Below are 20,397 nucleotides of genomic sequence, written 5' to 3'. Positions count from 1 at the left end.
CACCGCCGTTGTTTTTTTTAAATAACTTTATTGGCCATCAGATATTTACAGTACTACGTCAAAAGACACACGACAAGGCTAAAAATAAACTAGCTTTTGGATTCAAATATACTGTGCACGATGGCAAGGCGGAGTAAATGTCTTTTGCAGCGCCGATCAATTACATCATTGATCGGATCGGCGAATTATGACATTAAAGCCGATCAGCCGATCAGCATAAAATGCTAAATATCGGCCGATACCGATCAGATCGGTGTAAAGTCTAGTTATCACATTGACATTGTTACTTTTTCATTGATGTTCATTGCTCACAGCAGGTTTCAAGACATCATTCAAAAATGTAGTATACACTGTTTGTGGCTTTAAAGCTCCATCCATCCATCCATTTTCTGAGCCGCTTCTCCTCACTAGGGTCGCAGGCGTGCTGGAGCCTATCCCAGCTGTCATCGGGCAGGAGGCGGGGTACACCCTGAACTGGTTGCCAGCCAATCGCAGGGCACATAGAAACTAACAACCATTCACACTCACAGTCATGCCTACGGGCAATTTAGAGTCTCCAATTAATGCATGTTTTTGGGATGTGGGAGGAAACCGGAGTGCCCGGAGAAAACCCACGCAGGCACGGGGAGAACATGCAAACTCCACACAGGCGGGGACGGGGATTGAACCCCGCACCTCAGAACTGTGAGGCTAACGCTCTAACCAGTCGGCCACCGTGCCGCCTTTAAAGCTCCATCTTATCTCATTTTTAGCCAGGAAGAATCTTTCTGTTGGTTGAGCTCAGTTGTCAAATATATCTTCCACCAGTTGTATCCAGGCCCACTGGAAAATAGAAAATGCAAAATGAAGAGTTATAAAGTTATCACGGTTTGTGGAAAGTTTGCAGTATTTGAATGTTTTTGCAGTGATCGGACTTACCAAATGCTTCTTGATGTCACAGAAGAAGAAAGAAGAGCACCATGAATTTGAGACCACTTTTCAGGCAGCTTGCCGGAGAGAATATTAACGTGTCTGAAAACAATCTGCTGGAACAGTGGAGCCTTTTCCGAATGGAATTCCACTTCATAGAATGCTAACAAATCGGGTGACCCATTTCCAGTTCATGGTGATGTACCATTGGCAAAACCCTGCTAACACCTAGCAGTGGCGTGCATAGCTCACTCGCTGCCCTGGGCAGGATCTATTTTTAATGCCCCTTGAAAACTGATTGTTGATGCCGCCAAAACCCCGTTTGGATGTACCCAGGGGCACCGTAGCCGACACCCCCACACCCCTTTGCACGCTACTGACACCTAGGAAGGTATTTGTGTGTGTCTGTGTGTGTGTGTATACGTGTGTTTGTGTGCATGCGTGTGCGTGCATGTGCGTAACAGTTAATAGGCTCAGTAATTAGTCAGTACATATCTGATGCAGCCCATCTTTCAGACTAGAGGCCAGAATTTGTTTTCCTTCCTTTTTCAACAACATTTTTCATGTCACATCCCAAGGGTGCATTTTAGGGACACTGAAGAACGTAGACTAATAAACCATAGTCATTTTCAGTTTGAGAGCATAACGGAACTTAAATTACTTAATGCTGATCTTATGCAAAGTATGAAGTCCTATTGATGTTATTAATGTGTTTTTCCTACAAAACCAATAAGTAGGAAACCGACATAGTCAAGCGTAAAAAACTTCATCTACTGTGTATGCAGTGTCAAATTTGCAAAATTGTCTCATTTTGATTTTTATTTCATTTGCAAAACTATCTGGTCATCTTCTTATGGTTTATGAAATACATATAACTGTTGGCTCCCAGTGACAAGACCAAACAAATGGAATCATGCTGAAATTAAATCATATACGTATATTTATATAGTCGGTGGATGACTGGTTAGCACATCTGCCTCACAGTTCTGAGGACCCAGGTTCAAATCTCGCACCGCCTGTGTGGAGTTTGCCTGTTCTCCCCATGCCTGCGTGGGTTTTCTCCGGTTACTGCGGTTTCCTCCCACATCCCCAAACATGCTTGGTAGGTTGATTGAAGACTCAGAATTGCCCGTAGGTGTGATGTGAGTGCCAATGGTTATTTGTTTATATGTGCTCTGCGATTGGCTGGCGACCAGTTAATGGTGTACCCCGCCTCTCGCCCGAAGATAGCTGGGATAGGCTCCAGCACGCCCGCGACCCTAGTGAGGATAAACGGAACACAAAATTGATATGAAGGTTGTATGTACATATATATATCCATCCATCCATCCATTTTCTGAGCCGCTTCTCCTCACTAGGGTCGCGGGCGTGCTGGAGCCTATCCCAGCTGTCATCGGGCAGGAGGCGGGGTACAGCCTGAACTGGTTGCCAGCCAATCGCAGGGCACATAGAAACAAACAAACATTTGCACTCACAGTCATGCCTACGGGCAATTTAGAGTCTCCAATTAATGCATGTTTTTGGGATGTGGGAGGAAACCGGAGTGCCCGGAGAAAACCCACGCAGGCACGGGGAGAACATGCAAACTACAGACAGGTGGGGCTGGGGATTGAACCCGGGTCCTCAGAACTGTGAGGCTGACGCTCTAACCAGTCGGCCACCGTGCCGTGTGTGTGTGTGTGTGTGTGTGTGTGTGTGTGTGTGTGTGTGTGTGTGTGTGTGTGTGTGTGTGTGTGTGTGTGTGTGTGTGTGTGTGTGTGTGTGTGTGTGTGTGTGTGTGTGTGTGTGTGTGTGTAGTTTATTTTTTTATTTTTTATTTTATTATTTTTTTAAATTAGGTCACTTTTTACATTGACAAAGTACTGAGGTGCACAGAGACAAGTGCCACTCACAGTCGGACTATTTGCATCTCTTCATCACTTTGGTGAAGTGCAATTAAACAGACAGAGAAGACCCCCAAGCTAGAGAAAGCTTGCATGGTGAGAAAAGGGAAGGTATTTAATAGTTAGTGAGACAACCAGCTGATGTTTTTCAACCTCTGTAGTGATATACATGACATAAACCTTAGAAGCCACTTTTTTAGCTTTATGTTACAGTTACTGCAATTAAAATGGCATTCATTCACTAAACACATCTAAAAAGCCAGCCTTATTTAGTGAGGAAAGAATTAGCCTGTCTACACCTCTGCAACACAGAAACTGTTGAAACACTGAAAAATGACTCCTGGAGTACCCCCCACAGGACCCCCCGAGGGACATGCCTCATCCAAGTCCACAAAGCACATTGTAGACTCGTTGGGCGAACTCCAGTGCATCCTCCAGGACCCTGATGAGGGTGTAGAGCTGGTCCACTGTTCCACGGCCAGGACGAAAACGAAACTGCTCCTCCTGAATCTGAGATTCGACTTACAGATGGATCCTCCTCTCCAGAACCCCTGAATAATCCTGAGTGTGATCACCTCGTAGTTGGGACCACCACTCCTGTCTGCCAATCCTGAGGCACTGTCCCCGATATCCATGCGATGTTGCAGAGGCTTGTCAGCCAAGACAGCTCCACAACATCCAGAGCCTTTAGGAACTGCAAGCAGATCTTATCCACCCCTGGGGCCCTGCCACTGATGAGCTTTTTAACCACCTCAGTGACTTCAACCACAGAGATGGGAGAACCTGCCTCAGAGCCCCCAGATTCTGCTTCCTCAGACGAAGGTGTGTCAGTAGATTGAGGAGGTCTTCGAAATATTAGGTCTACCGACTCACAATGTCCCGAGTTGAGGTCAGCAGCGCCCCATCCCTACTATACACAGTGCCAATGGCGCACTGCTTCCGCCTCCTGAGATGTCAGATGGTGGACCAAAATTTCCTCGAAGCCATCCGGACGTGGTTCTCCAGAGCCTCCTCCCACACCCGAGTTTTTGCCGCAGCGACCACCAAAGCTGCATTCCGCCCATACTCATCAGCTGCCTCCGGAGTCCAACTGGCCAAAAAGGCTCGATGGGACTTCTTCTTCAGCTTGACGGCATCCCTTACTGCCGGTGTCCATCAACGAGTTCGGGGATTTCCGCCACGACAGGTACCGAACAGCTTATGGCCACAACTCTGGTTGGCCGTCTCAACAATGGTCCACTCTGACTCAATTTCCCCTGCCTCCCTGCCGGAGATGGGAATTTAAACTCCTCCTGATATCGGACTTTGCCAGAAGTTCCCAGCAGGTCTCTGAACTAGTGCCTGGTTTATCGGCAAAAACAACAGTCAGGAGCCATCCCATCACCCAAGGTGGAGGGAGGCTACCCTCTCATCCACTGGATGAACCCCAACGTACAGGCACTGAGCCGGAGGGAAGTCAATCACCCGACCCCCTGGGCCCCCCCTACAGGTGCTGAGGCCATGGGAAGGGGGACCCACGTTACCTCTTCTGGCTTTGCCTGGCCGGCTTGCCATTGAGCCCCACCTCCAGGCCTGGCTCCAGAGGGGGGCTCCGGTGACCGGGTGAGGGAAAACAACATCCATTTACTGTCATCGTCAGAGAGGGTCTTTGAGCATTCTTTGTCTGGTCCCTCATCTGGACATTTTTGCCCTGAGTGACCCTAGCAGGGGCATAAAGCCCCTGACAACTTAGCTCTTTGGATCATTGGGACGTACAAACCCCTCCACCACGATACAGCAAGGCGATGGCTCAAGGATGGGTAGTGCAACAAATGGTGCCGCTTCCGTTGGTTACGGCCGCTCCATTTTGACATTTTATTTTATTTTTCATAGTCCGACAAATGAAAAATCCAGTTTGATGATTTGAAAACTATCTATTGAACCGGCTGGCACATTTTGAATAACGCCTTGTAGCTGCTTCGTCTCCGTACAGAAATGTTTTGCTTTTTAGTTTAAAATGGCTTACTTTACCCAGGATCCCGATACCGTACTTTGGCCACAGATAGAATCACAGGTCTGTTTTGCGCTCGTCTGTGCCATAAATCCTTGCGGCCCGGACCAAGCTGCTGCCTTTCCAGCTACCCTGCCACTTTATAACCTGCTGGCTACCTAACCGCTGTCTTCATCTTTCTTGCTGCTGTGTTGTGTTGTGTGTTTCTTCCATGCAATGTGCCGTGGTCGCCCCCTCGAACGATGACATAATTTCGCCTTCTGTTGTGACGCTTCCATTATTTGTGCGGCTCATAGGAACAAGGCTAACGCAAGCCTCCTTCAGCGGAGAGCTCTTTTTTTTTAACAAACTTTATGGAGATCTTGGTAAGGCCACAATGCATACATGCATAGAAGCGATGCTCACTAAGTCCAAATGGGGCCGGCCGTAAACAACGGAAGTGGCAGCATCGCCAAGCTTCTCCACCTCAGCGTCTCGCCTGCCATCTTCCAGGGGATTTACAGCTTCCTGACGGGCAGGACAGGCAGGTGAGGCTGGGGGACACGACCTCATCCACAGCACCGGGGCCCCCCAAGGATATGTCCTCTCTCTGCTGCTCTTCTCTCTCTCTACACAAATGAATTCACCTCAACACACACAGCTGTCAAACTCCTGAAGTTTGCAGACGGCACCACAGTCAACGGCCTCATCAAAGACATTGACGAGTCTGCCTATCGACAGGAGACGAAGCGGCTAGAGCATTGGTGCAGCCAATACAACCTGGAGCTGATTATGCTCAAGATGGTGGAGATGATCGTGGACTTCAGGAAACATCCTTCACCACAGCTGCCCCTCACGCTGCCCAACTTCCCTGTGTCGAGACCTTCAAGTTCCTGGGAATTACAGTTTCTCAGAACCTGAAGTGGGAGACCAACATCAACTCCATCCTGAAAAAGGTTCACCAGAGGATGTACTTCTTACGGCTGCCGAGGAAGCACGGCCTGCCACAGGAGCTGTTGAGCGAGTTCGAAACAGCAGTATAGATTCCGTCCTGTATTCATCCATCATAGTCTCGTTCCGTGCTGCTACACGGGACGACCCAGAACACGCTGGAGAGACTACATCCTTCGGCTGGTCTGGGAATGCCTCAGGATCCCCCCGGAAGAGATGGATGAAGTGGCTGGGGATAGGGAAGTCTGGGCGTCCCTGCTAAAGCTACTGCCCCCGCGACCCGACCTCGGATAAGCGGTAGAAAATGGATGGCTGGATGGATAATCTAAACCAGCATTTCCCAACCTTTATTCAGCCAAGGCTCTTATTTTACATGAAAAAGTGTCATGGGTGTCTGTTATGGTTGTTGTCTTCCCCCTGTCTCGTACACACCTGCTCCTAAGAGCATCTTCCCCACCTGTGCCTCGTTTACCCTAATTACCCCATGCATTTAACCTCCTCTCTCATTCTTTCTGGTCGCCAGTTCGTTGTACCTTGTTGTCACGTTCCAGCATTCCTTGTTTCCACATCACCAACTCTTAGTAAGACTAGACCCTGTTCTGATGATTGACCTTGCCTTTTTGCCTCAGGTTTTTTGGATACTGTTGCCTTTACGGATTGCCTGCCTATGTACCGACCTCTGCCCATTTATTAAGCCTCTCTTTTTGAAACTGTCCATCTGAATTGGAGTCGTGCATTTTGGGTCCTGTCCTTTGTTCCGTTCATGACAGAACGAACTGGCCATAACATGGACCCAGCAGACTCAGACCCGGTGTGCAAAGCCCTCCAAGCGCAGGGTCAACGCATCTTGAATCAGGATGAGCATCTTGCTGCCCTCCACCTTCATCTAAAGGGACTGTCAGAGCATCAGAACACTATGATGAGAGGTGGCCTCACAGTTTGAAGTGCTAATGAATATGGTTCAAAACAAGGAACCAGCTGGCACAGCACCTGATGCCACCACTGTACCACCGTTTCCATGTGAAGCAGTCACGATGCAGCCACCTGCCACATCCGCTGCTGTCTGCCCACAGCTCTCTCGACCGGAGAGGTTCTCTGGAGATTCGGGGAATATTAAGCCGTTCATCACTCAGTGCGAACTCCACTTTGAGCTGCAGGCAGCTTTCTTCCCCACCGAGCGGGCAAAGATCGCTTTTGTCATTTCCCACCTGACTGGTCGTGCGCTACTGCTGAATGCAGCCGCAATTCCCCCACTTGTCATTCTTGGGCATCTTTTGTAAAGACTATGGAGCAAGTTTATCAGTATTCCACACCAGATCGTGAGGCAGCTCGGTCCCTTGTCACCCTACAACAAGATAAGCGCAGGGTGTCAGATTACGCGATTGACTTTCGCATTCTAGCAGCTGAGAGTGCAATAACAGGGTACTACACGATGCATTTTTTCAAGGACTATCCCCCGCCGTCAAGGATCATTTGGTCCCACTAGACCTGCCGACCGACTTGGACACTCATCGCACTCGCCAAAAAGATCGACAAAAGGGTTTTGGATCGTGAGCTGGACGGAGATCGGTGGAAGAATGCGCCACGGCGCACTTGGAGGACGAGCCTCGGTGACCAGCCAAACCAAGGCAAGATCCCCTGTTGCCAGTCTCAATCCACTGGCTAGCGTCACCACGGATGAACCCATGCAACTGGGCAGGTTCCGTCTCTCCCCTGAGGAACGTCAACCCCGGTAACCAGCTAAACCCTGCCACCCTGTATCGATTACCGGGGTCTCAATGAAATATCTGTGAAAAACAGGTACCCTCTTCCTCTCATCTCCACCACCTTTGAGTTCCTGGAGGGAGACAAGGTTTTCACCAAACTAGACTTAAGAAATGCGTATCATCTAGTCAGGATAAGGGCGGGGGATGAATGTAAAATGGCATTTAACACACCAACGGTACATTATGAGTATTTGGTAATGCCTTTTGAACTAACTAACGCTCCAGCTGTTTTCCAGACCTTTGTCAATGTCTTGCGTGACGTTGAATATGTACGTTTTTGTATAGTTGGATGATATTCTGATATTCTCCCCGGATGAGGAGACTCACATCATTCATATTCGCTCTGTGTTGCAGCAGTTCCTGCAGAATGAACTATGTCATGGCTGAGAAACGTGAGTTCCACAAGGCGTCCGTTTCTTTTCTGCGTTTCGTGCTGGCTCCAGGTGAAATCAAAATGGACCCTTGCAAAGTTGATGCCGTGACTAATTGGCCCACTCCCACGTCACGCAAGGACGTACAAAGGTTCTTAGGGTTCGAAAATTTCTACAGAAAGTTAATAAAAAAATTTTGTTCAATGCCTCGCCTTTGCATGATCTTACCTCGCCATACAGACCCTTTGTGTGGAACCCGCTTTGTCAGTCAGCTTTTCAGAAACTAAAATCGAGCTTTACCTCCGCTCCCATCCTCACTTTGCCAGATCCCAAACAGCAGTTTGTTGTAGAAGTTGATGAGTCTGATGCCGGAATAGGAGCAGTGCTCTCCCAGAAATGTCTCAAGGATGGTAAGTTACATCCTTGTGCTTATCTCTCGAAAAAACTGACTCCAGCCGAGAGAAATTACGACATAGGTGACCGTGAACTGCTGGCTGTCAAGGTGGTTTTGGTGGAGTGGAGCCACTGGCTAGAAGGGGCTCAGACCCCGTTTTTAGTATGGACGGATCACAAGAACCTTGAGTATCTCAAGTCCGCTAAAAGATTAAATGCTAGGCAGGTTAGATGGGCTCTATTCTTCACAAGATTTAATTTCACGTTATCCTACCGACCTGGTTCTAAATATGGTAAGCCAGATGCTTTATCGTGTATTTTCTGCGTGGAGAATTCTTTGTCCGACCCTAAAACCATTTTGCCCATGTCGTGTTTCATTTCTGCTTTTGTTTGCGACATTGAAACTGCGGTAAAAGAGGCTCTGAAGAACACTCTTAGCCCTGAAGATTGCCTTGAAAACAGTCTTTAAGTGGTCCCGACCTTAAGGGAAAGAGTCATCCACTGGGCTCACACTAACCGGACTGTATGTCACCCAGGCGTTGCCAAAACTCAATCTGTGGTCGAACAGCGCTTTTGGTGGCCTAATGTTAGACGAGATGTTATCCATTACGTCAATGCTGCTAACAAGCCCTCTCGTCAACGTCCTTCTGGGGAATTGCGACTACAACGTCCTTGGTCAGACATTTCCGTAGACTTTGTGACAGGAATACTGGCCTTTAAAGGAAATACCACCATTCTCACAGTTGTTGACAGGTTCTCTAAGATGGCACACTTCATTGCACTGCCGAAACTCCCTTCAGCTAAAGAAACTGCCGAGTTGATGATAAACCAGGTATTCAAGTTTCATGGTTTTCCAAAGAATGTGGTATCGGATAGGGGCCCCCAATTTGTTTCACGATTTTGGAAGGAGTTTTGCAAATTAATAGGTGTTACCGTCAGTCTGTCTTCTGGGTTTCATCCTGAAACTAACCGACAAACTGAGAGGCTGAACCAGGACCTGGAGACTGGGCTCCGATGCCTCGCGTCACAGGAGCCACAATCCTGGACTCAGAAGCTGGTTTGGGTCGAGTTCTCTCACAATTCTCTCCCCTCTGCATCCACTGGTCTATCGCCTTTTCACATTGTGCATGGTTACCAACCATCTCTGTTTCCTGCCATAGCCCCCAAGTCCACGGTTCCATCTGCATTGACCTTGATGAGATGCTGCAGGAGGACCTGGGAGCGAGCCCACCAAATGCTGCTACGGCAAGGATGGTCCTACAAGACCGCAGCTGACCGTAGGAGGACTGCAAAGTGGGTCAGCGAGTTTGACTCTCCACCAAGCATATTCCACTCCGGGTGGAGTCCCGGAAGCTCGCTCCCAGGTTCGTTGGGCCCTTCCCCATCACAAAGGTCATCAACCCTGTCACCATGAAGCTTAGGCTCCCAAAGTCGATGCGGGTCCACCCTACATTTCACGTCAGCCTGTTCAAGCCCGCCCGGGAGTCCCCTCTGGTCCCGCCTTCCAGGCCCCTTCCTCCACCCCGTTTCATGGACGGGGGCCCTGTCTTCATGGTGAAGCGGCTGTTGTCATCTTGTCGGAAGGGGAAGGGGATTTCAATATGTGGTGGACTGGGAGGGCTACCGGCCTGAGGAACGTTCTTGAGTGCCGTCTGGGTTTATCGCGGATGACTCACTCGTTCGGGACTTCCACATTGCGCATCCTGGGGCTCCGGGGACGTCTGGGGCCGGCCGTTAAGGGGGGATACTGTCATGGGTGTGTGTTATGGTTGTTGTCTTCCCACTGTCTCGTACACACTTGCTCCTCAGAGCATCTTCCCCACCTGTGCGTCGTTTACCCTAATTACCCAATGCATTTAACCTCCTGTCTCATTCTTTATGGTCATTGTACCTTGTTGTCATGTTCCAGCATTCCTTCTTTCCACATCACTGACTCATAGTAAGACTAGACCCTGTTCTGATTATTGACCTTGCATTTTTGCCTCACGTGTTTTGGATACTGTTGCCTTTACGGATTGCCTGCCTGTGTACCGACCTCTGCCCGTTTATTAAACCTCTCTTTTTGAAACTGTCCATCTGAATTGGAGTCGTGCATTTTGGGTCCTGTCCTTTGTTCTGTTCATGACAAAAAGTGTGAAACCTCGGTCTGTTTAGTTGAACTCAAACCTATTATTTTATTTTATGAATGGCAACATTAACATGGTTAATTAATTGCTCTGCCTGTCACACTATGTCGCTGGCATAGATAAATGAACAAAGATAAATTATTTTTTAGTCAATAAATAATAATTTTGGGGACCAATCAAGTTGAATAGGATTATTTCCTGTGGTACAGCTCATGATATCTCATACCACAGTGGTTGAGAATGACTGACCTTGACAGGAGTATCATGCAAAAACGTCCCCAAAAAAACTAAAACTCAAATTTGTATTGACATAAAATATTACATGCATAATAATTTATAACAGTGTATACATTGGAATGTGTGCTCCCAAACCCAAAAAAGTGTCCACTATGCAATAACCCCAGCTCATACATGGGTGGGCACTGGAGATACATTCTATCAATAAACATTTGCTTTTATGAATACACACAGTAAAAACAGAGCTAAGCAAAAGCAAAGCAAATGTATTTATATAGTGCATTTCATACACAAGGTAACGCAATGTGCTTTACATGATAAAAAGCATTTAAAAACAAAGAAAAAAACGCTTATAAACGTTTAAAACATCCATCCATCCATTTTATGAGCTGCTTCTCCTCACTAGGGTCGTGGGCGTGCTGGAGCCTATCCCAGCCATCATTGGGCAGGAGGCGGGGTACACCCTGAACTGGTTGCCTCCCAATCGCAGGGCACATACAAACAAACAAACATTCGCACTCACATTCACACCTATGGGCAATTTAGAGTCTCCAATTCATGCATGTTTTTGGGATGTGGGAGGAAACTGGAGTGCCCGGAGAAAACCCACGCAGGCACGGGGAGAACATGCAAACTCCACACAGTCGGGGCCAGGGATTGAACCCCAGTCCTCAGAACTGTGACGCAGACACTCTAACCAGTCGGGTGACCAGTGCCACCATTTAAAACAAAGAGGAAAAAAATAAAAATACAATTAAAACAGCGTACAGTGCAAGAAATATCATTTAAAAGTGGAAATGCTCTAAAAAGCATGGACACAAAGAAGAGTTTTTAACTTGGACTTAAAAACATGTACACATGGGGCTGACGTCACTTCTGTTGGTAACTTATTCCATTTGTGTGCAGCATAATAGCTAAATGCTGCTTCACCATGTTTCCTTTGAACCCTGTGCTCCACTATTTGACCTGAGTCGGTCGATCTCAGAGCCCTCCTGGGTTTATATTCCATTAGCATTTCATTCATGTATTCAGGACCTAAACCGTTTCGTGATTTATAAACCAGTAGCAGAACTTTAAAATCTATTCTAAAGCAGACTGGAAGCCAGTGTAAAGACTTTAGAATTGGAGTAATATGCTCTGACCTCTTTGTTCTGGTCAGAACCCGAGCTGCAACATTCTAAATGAGCTGCAGCTGTTTAATGCTCTTTTTCGGGAGTCCAGTCAGAAGACCATTACAATAGTCAAGTCTACTTGATATAAAAGCATGGATGAGCTTCTCCTGGTCTGCTTGACACATGCAAGCCTTCACTCTGGATATGTTCTTCAAATGGAAGAAGGCAGTTTTAGTAATTGATTTGATATGACTGTTGAAAGTCAGGTCGGAATCTATCAGAATACTAAGGTTTCGGACTTGGTCTTTGGTTTTTAAAGAGAGTGACTCCAGATATTTACTAACAGCAAGAGAAGATTTTTGACAGATGCAACATATTGAAAAAAACATATTGGAACTGACTGAATTATTGTTATATTTTTAATGGACATTGCATGAGGGAGGTGCATAGGTTGAACATTTCAAGTAACAAGTTAACAAGTAGTAATACATAAGTATTAGTGTGTGTGTGTGTGTGTGTGTGTGTGTGTGTGTGTGTCCATCTGTCCAGACGAAAATGCGTGAGGCATTGGTCGCTGATGTTGGACGAGAGGGCATGGCACACAATCTCTTTTGTAGTTCATCCCAAAGTTGTTCCATGGGGTTAAAATCAGGGTTCTCATATTCTTCCACACCAAACTCATCTAAACATACCTTCTTGGACCTTTGTGTACTGGGGCACAGTCATGCTGGAACAGAAAAGGAACTGCTCCAATTGTCTTGGTATCTAGCCCAATCAGTGATTGATTAACTAGCCTTACAATTTGTTTTCTGCTGCTTATCATGTCTTGGGTCACGGGTGAGCTGAAGCCTATCCCAGCTGACTTTGGGCAAGAGGGGGGTTACTCTCTAGACTGGTATTGCCAAACTAATTAATTAAAAGGTGTACCCCCATGCTTTTGTCCATATACTAGTTTAGTTTGTCTGTGCTTATGCCTCACAGAAATCAGCAAGTATACATAACTTGTTTAAAAACGGAAAAGGCAATTTTACACCAAACTATGAAACAAAGTATGATAACTTGATTTTGCTCGCAAAAAGTGATTAAACGGCCAAAAAAGGCTCACCTATTTGTCTTTTGAACACAGAACAAAATTTTTTAGCTAAGGGATGTTTTTCTTTGTTCTCGGCAGAGTTAAAGCCCCCACGCCCGTCCCCCTTCTTCATTTTTTTTTTCCAGTGGGATGCAATCACCGAGATGGATGAACAGAACAGACCAATCCACACCTTCCAAGTTTGCCATGTAATGGAGCTAAACCAAAACAACTGGCTTCGATCTGGATGGATACAGCGGCAAGCAGCACACAGGGTCTGGGTTGCTTTACACTCTCACTATATCCTCAATATTGGTGGTCTATGAAACTAATCAGAGAAACAGCGTGGGCTGGTATGTCACAGTGTGTCACATTTCCATTTCATACACTCATACATACATTCATACGCATACTGTAACTCTTGTCGCTTAGAAATTCATAAGTGCTGTAAGAGGACATTGTAAAGATAAACATGCAGGGAAGGCATCCTTCGAAGTAATATATGCAAGCCTATGCCAACATATACAGATTCATCAGTAAACATAATTTTAAATCATTCATGGTACAGGAAGGTGTACTGCCTAGTTTGACTGAACCCTAGGTATATAGCAAACATTTACGATCCAAGAGTTTATAGATTTGCCAAATGAATCATTTTCCACACGTACGCAATATTTTTTATTATTTTACTAGAAATATTAGTTTTAAAAGTGAAAAAATATTCTTGTGGCAATTGTTATGAATGTATTTACGTTTCCATGTAGGTATATGTGGAGCTTCGTTTCACTCTGAGAGACTGCAACTCCATTCCTTGGGTGTCTGGCACCTGTAAGGAAACCTTCAACCTCTTCTACCTACAGACGAATGAACCACTGCCTTCAGGGACACGTTTTCGGCCCACAGACTATGCTAAGGTTAGTATTCACAAAAATTTGCAAAAGATCTTGTGTGAAAATGAATAATCTAATAAACAATTTATGGTTACTTCAAGGTTGATACCATTGCAGCAGATGAGAGTTTTACTCAGACAGATCTTGGTGATCGTGTTCTCCGTCTCAACACTGAAGTCAGGGAGGTGGGGCCATTGGCACAGAGGGGTTTCTACTTGGCCTTCCAGGATGTTGGAGCTTGTATTGCTCTTGTCTCTGTTAAGGTTAGTAGCAGCATTGAGCGGAGCCGCTGCTATGAAATATTCCTTATTATTCATCTCGCATGGCCAGCTGACCTACCTATTTAATTGTTTATTTTAGGTGTTCTACAAACGCTGCCCATCGACTCTGCGGAATCTGGCGGTATTTCCTGACACTGTACCACATATGGACTCTTCTTCTCTGGTGGAGGTTAAGGGCTCCTGTGTCGAAAACGCAGAAGAGAAAGACACGCCAAAATTGTACTGTGGTGCTGATGGAGACTGGTTGGTGCCACTGGGTCACTGCGTATGTAGCATTGGCCACGAGGAAACGGATGGCTACTGCCAGAGTAAGAACTAGTTTTGGCATTTTTGTTCAACTTTAGGCCTGCTTAATCACTTTGCAAGAACAATGTGGTAATCACCAATGTATATGTTATTGCAAATGCTTAGGAACATTTTTAAGCACATCTGCGTGTCAAACTATTTGTAATTTAAATTTAATTATTTATTAATACATGTTATTTATTTTTATAGTTATACAGTATTATAGGAATGCAATTAGATTTGTAATTTTATCATTATGTTCAGTACAGCTCAGTTTTTTTCGCAAGTTGTTGTTGGAAACATTTATTTGGAAAAGTCAAAGTCGGATTCATGCAAAATTCCTACAAACTGCAATATATTGCAAGCCTCTGAGAAGCAGCAAGGTGCCACAGGGCATCCAGACTGCTGGAAAAAACTAAGAAAGAAGAATAGTAGTAGAATCGGAAGAAGCTAGGCTAAATGTTAGCTTCTCTGGCAACTACATGGTGGTAGCAAACTCTTTTCTGTCATGTGACGTGAGAAAGTTACACAAACATAAAACACAACCAGATGTTCCTCCCTTTGTGGCCGGCAATAGTGCGAGCATCAAGTCACTTCCTAATTGGCTCTCGTTCTGTTTTACGTCACAATCATGGAGTCGCTGGCTGAGCCAAACTTGGTTTTTACCACGCACATGAGGATTTGCAATTGGAAATATTGAACGCCTTTAACATTTTTGATTATCGACTCTGACCGCTTTCAGAGGAGATTGGAGAGGAAAATCATTCTTACGCACTCCACACCACAAGATAATCGGTCAGGGTATCCAATAATCGGTCCTTTGCTGACTGATGAGAAAAGGGGAAAAGTGCTCAAATTCAATCTTCAGTATGTGTGTACCCCACTTAAAGAACTCTTTACAAGACCATTGTAGATATTCTTACTTTCTTATGAACACATTATTTTAATTTTGGGTGAATTAGGCCTGATGTAAATTTACTGAAAATATTGAGCATGTCAGAGAAAAAGTAAAATAAATACAGTAAATAGGATGCTAAACAAACCTAATTTTGCTATATGCAATTCTGAAATCTGAGACAGAATTCATCAGACTAGATGAATTAGCTTTGTTTCAGCGATCAAGTTAAAAAAATCATGAATTACAGTATATCCAAAACTGTTGACAAGTCGTTGACTTATGCTGGTAACGAACAAACAGTTAGTAGCAGATCTTTCTTTTTTTGTGTGTGTGTGTGAAAATGAGCAAGGCAGTGCTACTGACGAGTGGTGCGGTGGGATTCTTTTTCGTGTCTAAAGACCTGTAAGAACCTGTGAATTGATATGTTAGTATAAACTATGTTCTTAGTGATCCCAGCACAAGCAATTAAAGTCTACAGTGTGTCCATCAAACTTATTAGTGAATGAACACCATATCACATGCGTGTTAGTCAACTGGTGTGTGGAGTTGCTGAGCCGGCACATCGAGGAAGGGTGAGCCCCCCCCAACCCACCCACAAAGGGGGAGCCGACTCAGCAAGACCGTCCAGCAGGGGACCCAACCAGGGGGACGGCACCGACCCCCCAGGACCTAGGGAGGTCCCGAGCCCAACCAAAGCGCCCGACCAGTCCCAAAGGGAGGGATCACTTTCCCAGACGACCAACCCGACCCCCGACCCAGCAAGCCCCCCCACCACCACTGCCCCCACCACCCCTGGAGAACATGGGGGCCCCACCCACCAACAAGGCCCAACGCAGGAGCCAGCAACCACCCAAAAACGGTCATAGCTCACCAAAGCAATCCCATGTTAAGCGCCCGTCGTGAGCACGACGGGCGAGGGCGCCAAGAGAGGAGAGAGGAAGGCAGGGCCCAAAGGGGCCAGGAGTCAAGCCAAGAGAAATGTGAAAACCCACCACCCACCCTATTACTATGGTTACCTGGTCCCCGACTGGAAACCATTGTCCCTGTACCGTGATTGTGTGTGGTGGGGTGTAGTGCATTAAAATTGGAGAAACTGGTGGGGGTGAGGCGAGACAGTCACAGGGCAATACTGACTCGCATCCGTCACCCCCACCCAGGCCAACCATCACCCCAAGGATGAATGTATGTAGTGCATTAAAAATCCACAAGAGAAAGGCATGGTGAGCCAGAGAGCAGGCCGGAGTGCTGGGACACTTGGCCAAGTGTCCTCCCCAGTTCGACCTTGCCCTCCCCCCACAGATGGGTATATGATGCATTAAAACTGGAGGACCGGCAGAGCAGTGAAGGGGTGAGGGCGACCAGACCAGAAACCAGCAAAGATGTGCCAGCACCCAGCCCGGCGTCCGCCCCACCATACCTGGTGCCGGTCCCCCAGGGGACCCTGAATGAGGTATGAGTGTGCCCAATGGATGGAGTATGTACAGTGTGAGTACTAAAAATGTGAAGAGTGTGTGAAATAGGAGGATAGACTCCTGCGGGTCCAGACCACACAAAAAAGACACTCACAATGAGCCCCAAGTCAGCCGGGGACCCCACACAGCCCGAGGGAGAGAAGGGCGACGACTAGCGCGGTGCGCCCCGGGGAGAAGGAAGAGGAGGGCACAGGCCCGGGACGCAGCACCACAGCCCCCAAGACGACACCCCCGGAGTGGCGCCAATGGGCACCACCCCAGTACCCGAGGGCGGAGAGCAGCCCCAGGATCGGCATCCCGCAGGAGGGCAACACGGACACAAATATACCCTAGAGGAGCACGGGGAAGCAGCATCCCCAGAGGCCAACCTCGTAAATCTAGAACGATAGGGGTTAGAATGCATGCAAGTGACTCTATGGTGTGCACAGTGGTATAAAATGACAAGAAATTATTTGGTGATATTACATTACATTTACATTAAACATTACATTACATTTCTGTATGACATTCTTGTGTCAGGCAAACAGAATCAAGCTTCACGATTTTAATGAAAGGTGACCAACTTTTCTTAGTTATCCATTTTCTTATTATGTTTGGCAGGGATATTTTCTAGTGTTATACTCTATGACAAAATGTTGCCGTTGGTTAATGTTGATAGGTTGTTTATTTTTCCAGTTTAACTGTATTGTTTTTTTAGCGATAGCTATAATTACAAATATTGGTTGAGAATGTTTATTTAGAAGTTCTATACCTTTTAAATCACCCAGCAGACAAAGATTAGGAGTAATTGGAATCCTATCGTTCAAAGGTGAGGAAAATTTCTGTGTAACTAGTGACCAGAAGTGCTGTACGGGTGTACAATGCCAAAGAGCATGCAAATAAGTGTCTGGAGCATTTTCAGTACAATGAATGAATATGTTTGATATTGAATAGCCCATTTTATCCATACTATATTGCGTAACGTGTGATCTATGGAGTACTTTGAACTGGATTAGCTGTAAATGACTGTTTTTTTGTCAGTAATCAATGTCAGTAGACACTGAGAGGTCTTTTTCCCATTTTGCGAATGGTAAGTGTATTAAATTAGTACTTTGTATACTTTTGAAAGGAGTTTTTTTTTGTTTTGTGGAAGTGGTTCTACGATTTTCTGAAAAAACGGAAAAAAACCAAACAAACTGGTAGTTCAAAGTATTCGCGTGTGTTGAGAATCTTTTTAGGATTGTTGTTCTAACTTTATAGTATTGAAGGAAGTTACCACCTCTAATTTGAAATTCTTGGAATAAGCATTCACATGACATGAATACATTATTTTTGAATAAGTGATGTAGGCGGTCAATTCCACTTTTTTCCCATGTGTTGCAGTATTTTGTTCATCTCAAAATCGGGATTGTGCCAGATTGGGGAGGAATGGTATGGTGCTAACTGAGATTGTCTGGTTTCTAGACTTTTGCACTAAGCTGATAAAGTGGCAGCAATAATCAGATTCTTAAAACAATTGTGGCGTTTGGGACTAATAAATGGGAGATCTGAAAGGTTGGTGCTATTGCAGTCTATCTGTTCTAGTTCCAGCCAAGATTGTTGTTCAACATTTGGATGTAACCATTTAATGAGGTACTGTATTTGACTAGCTAAGTATTAGTGTTTGAAGTTGGGTGCGTCAAGTCTCCCTTCTGCTTTACCTTTCTGAAGGGTAGCTAGGCTGATTCTATTTTTCTTATTTTTAGAATACAATTTTAAAATTGTAGAGTCTAGCATTTGGAACCGTTTTAATGTGGGTTTGAAAGGTATCAATGAAAATAAATAGTTAATTTGTGGTAACGTTTTCATTTTTACTGTAGCTATACGCCCTAAAAGTGATAGGTAAGCTGTTCCAATGTTTTAAATCATCCAAAAAAAATAATCAAGTAGATGTACAGTACGTGATTTAAATTACACTGGGGAACACAATTTTTGTTGAGTTAGGTCTGACAGCTGTTTTTAACAAATTTTTGGGTGCGGAATCCAAAACTGAGCTCAGTTGTTCTCTATCACTTCAAGTTTTTGAACAAAGTGAGAACAAAGTGGAGCAAAGGGAATATACATTATACCTATGTAAATAAAAGACCAAGATGGAATAGATACAAGCTTTGAAGACTAAAAAACCTGCATAAAATGAAATAGAATGGTATGCCCATGGTTACAAAGTTAAGAGAAAAGCCAGTACAAATCCTCTTAATTCCTACTATGCTGGCTTTCTGTTTGCAGATATTGATAGTACTGACCTATTGGGAGCTGCACACACCTCTCACCACCCTGTCTCAATTGTGACTGCACAAACAAGATGCCACGTCGTGGTAGATGAGTCCAATCGTAATCAGATGGCAAGTCTTACTACAGCTAATCAGTGGAATTTTGCTTATCTCGAGGGTAAGCTGTGGAGAAAAAACTGACTGCAATTTTGGAATCAGCATGCCAATTTTAGTTTTAATCAGCATAAAAATCTAACTCAACAGAATTTTTTTTCAAATTGTCCCCCAGTGTTAACTCAAGAGAGGACATCCTTGTCTCGTTCCTCTTTGTAAAGTGAAACTTTGTGATGTGACCCCATTTGTGGTGACAGTTGCTTTGGGTGAGTTGTATAACATTGTGATCCAGTGAATATATGAGTCACCGAAGTCAAATTTCTGAAGTACATCAAAAAGAAAAGACCAGTTAACTTTGTCAAAAGCTTTTTCGGCATTTCGACATTGTTGGTGGACCTCCGTCCTTTAATGGCACCTGTTTGGTCAGAATGTATTAATGACGGGAGAATTAATGTTTTCTAGTTTGTTGGCTAAAGCCTCATATATGATTTTGATGTCCTTATTAATTAGTGACAGTGGTCTGTAATTTGCTGGGTGAGTGGGGTCTTTCCCTGGTTTCAGTAGTAGTTATATTGCGGCTGTATTAATATGGCTTCTAAATAGGCCTTTATCTTTTATCTCTACCACCGTTCTGAAAAATAGTGATACTCGTATACACCAGAAATGTTCATAGAACTCAGAGGAAAACCCGTCATTGCCTGAAGCGCTACCTGTTAGCATATTGTTTAAGGCCTTATTTAAGGCCTTATGCAACTGCGAGGGTTAATGGGGCATCTAAAAACTCTTTACTTTCTGAAGTTAATTGAGGGATGTTTAGGTTATTGAAAAAAGTTCAATGTCGTTTTTATTTGCCATATTATGGGATGAATATAAGCTACTGTAGTAGTTGTAAAATATATTAATATCCTTTGGTGATTGAGAAAATTTGCCAATTGAATCTTGGACAGATGTAATTAGTGTTTTTTCTTTGTTACGTTGAAGTTGGTTTGCAAGACATTTTCCCAATTTATTATTGTGCTCGAAATTACTGTATCTTAACTGTTTGAGTAGGAACTCCGTTTGGGATATAATTGTGGAATTGTGAAAAAAATATGTGAATAAAAGTTGGATCATCAGTATTAGGGGCGAATACATTAACTAATGTGTATTATTTGTTAAATATAGTTGAATGAACAATTATGTATCTGCTTTCTGGGTCAATTATTGTGCTATTTAGTGTAAAAAGTAGTCTATTATGAATTAGTATTAAGACTCCTTGTCTGCTGTTATGGCTAGCTGAAAAGAACTGACTGAAGTTTAAATCGGATAGGTAATTTTCTTCAGATTTTGACAAATGGGTTTCTTGTATGAAGAAGAGATCCGTTTTTAATTTTGTGATATAATGCATAATCTTAATTCTCTTTGCCTGTGAACCAATGCCATTTACATTCCATGAAACAA

The 20,397-nt window shown here is 44.8% G+C and overlaps 1 protein-coding gene across 5 annotated transcripts in view; it reads left to right on the top strand.

The window, feature by feature from the left end:
- Positions 1 to 20,397, top strand: part of LOC133472577 (ephrin type-A receptor 6-like) — an 80,243-nt gene that overhangs the window by 17,731 nt on the left and 42,115 nt on the right. For all 5 annotated transcript variants that reach the window (XM_061763650.1, XM_061763642.1, XM_061763657.1 and 2 more), the window contains exons 3-6: positions 12,936 to 13,064; positions 13,554 to 13,703; positions 13,781 to 13,942; positions 14,040 to 14,268. In XM_061763650.1, coding sequence (XP_061619634.1) covers positions 12,936 to 13,064; positions 13,554 to 13,703; positions 13,781 to 13,942; positions 14,040 to 14,268 — 670 coding nt within the window. The remainder of the gene's footprint in view (positions 1 to 12,935; positions 13,065 to 13,553; positions 13,704 to 13,780; positions 13,943 to 14,039; positions 14,269 to 20,397) is intronic.

The sequence above is a fragment of the Phyllopteryx taeniolatus genome, chromosome 2, assembly GCF_024500385.1.
Source record: "Phyllopteryx taeniolatus isolate TA_2022b chromosome 2, UOR_Ptae_1.2, whole genome shotgun sequence".
In the NCBI taxonomy this organism is placed as follows: domain Eukaryota; kingdom Metazoa; phylum Chordata; class Actinopteri; order Syngnathiformes; family Syngnathidae; genus Phyllopteryx; species Phyllopteryx taeniolatus.
This window is presented reverse-complemented; position numbering and strand designations above follow the sequence as displayed.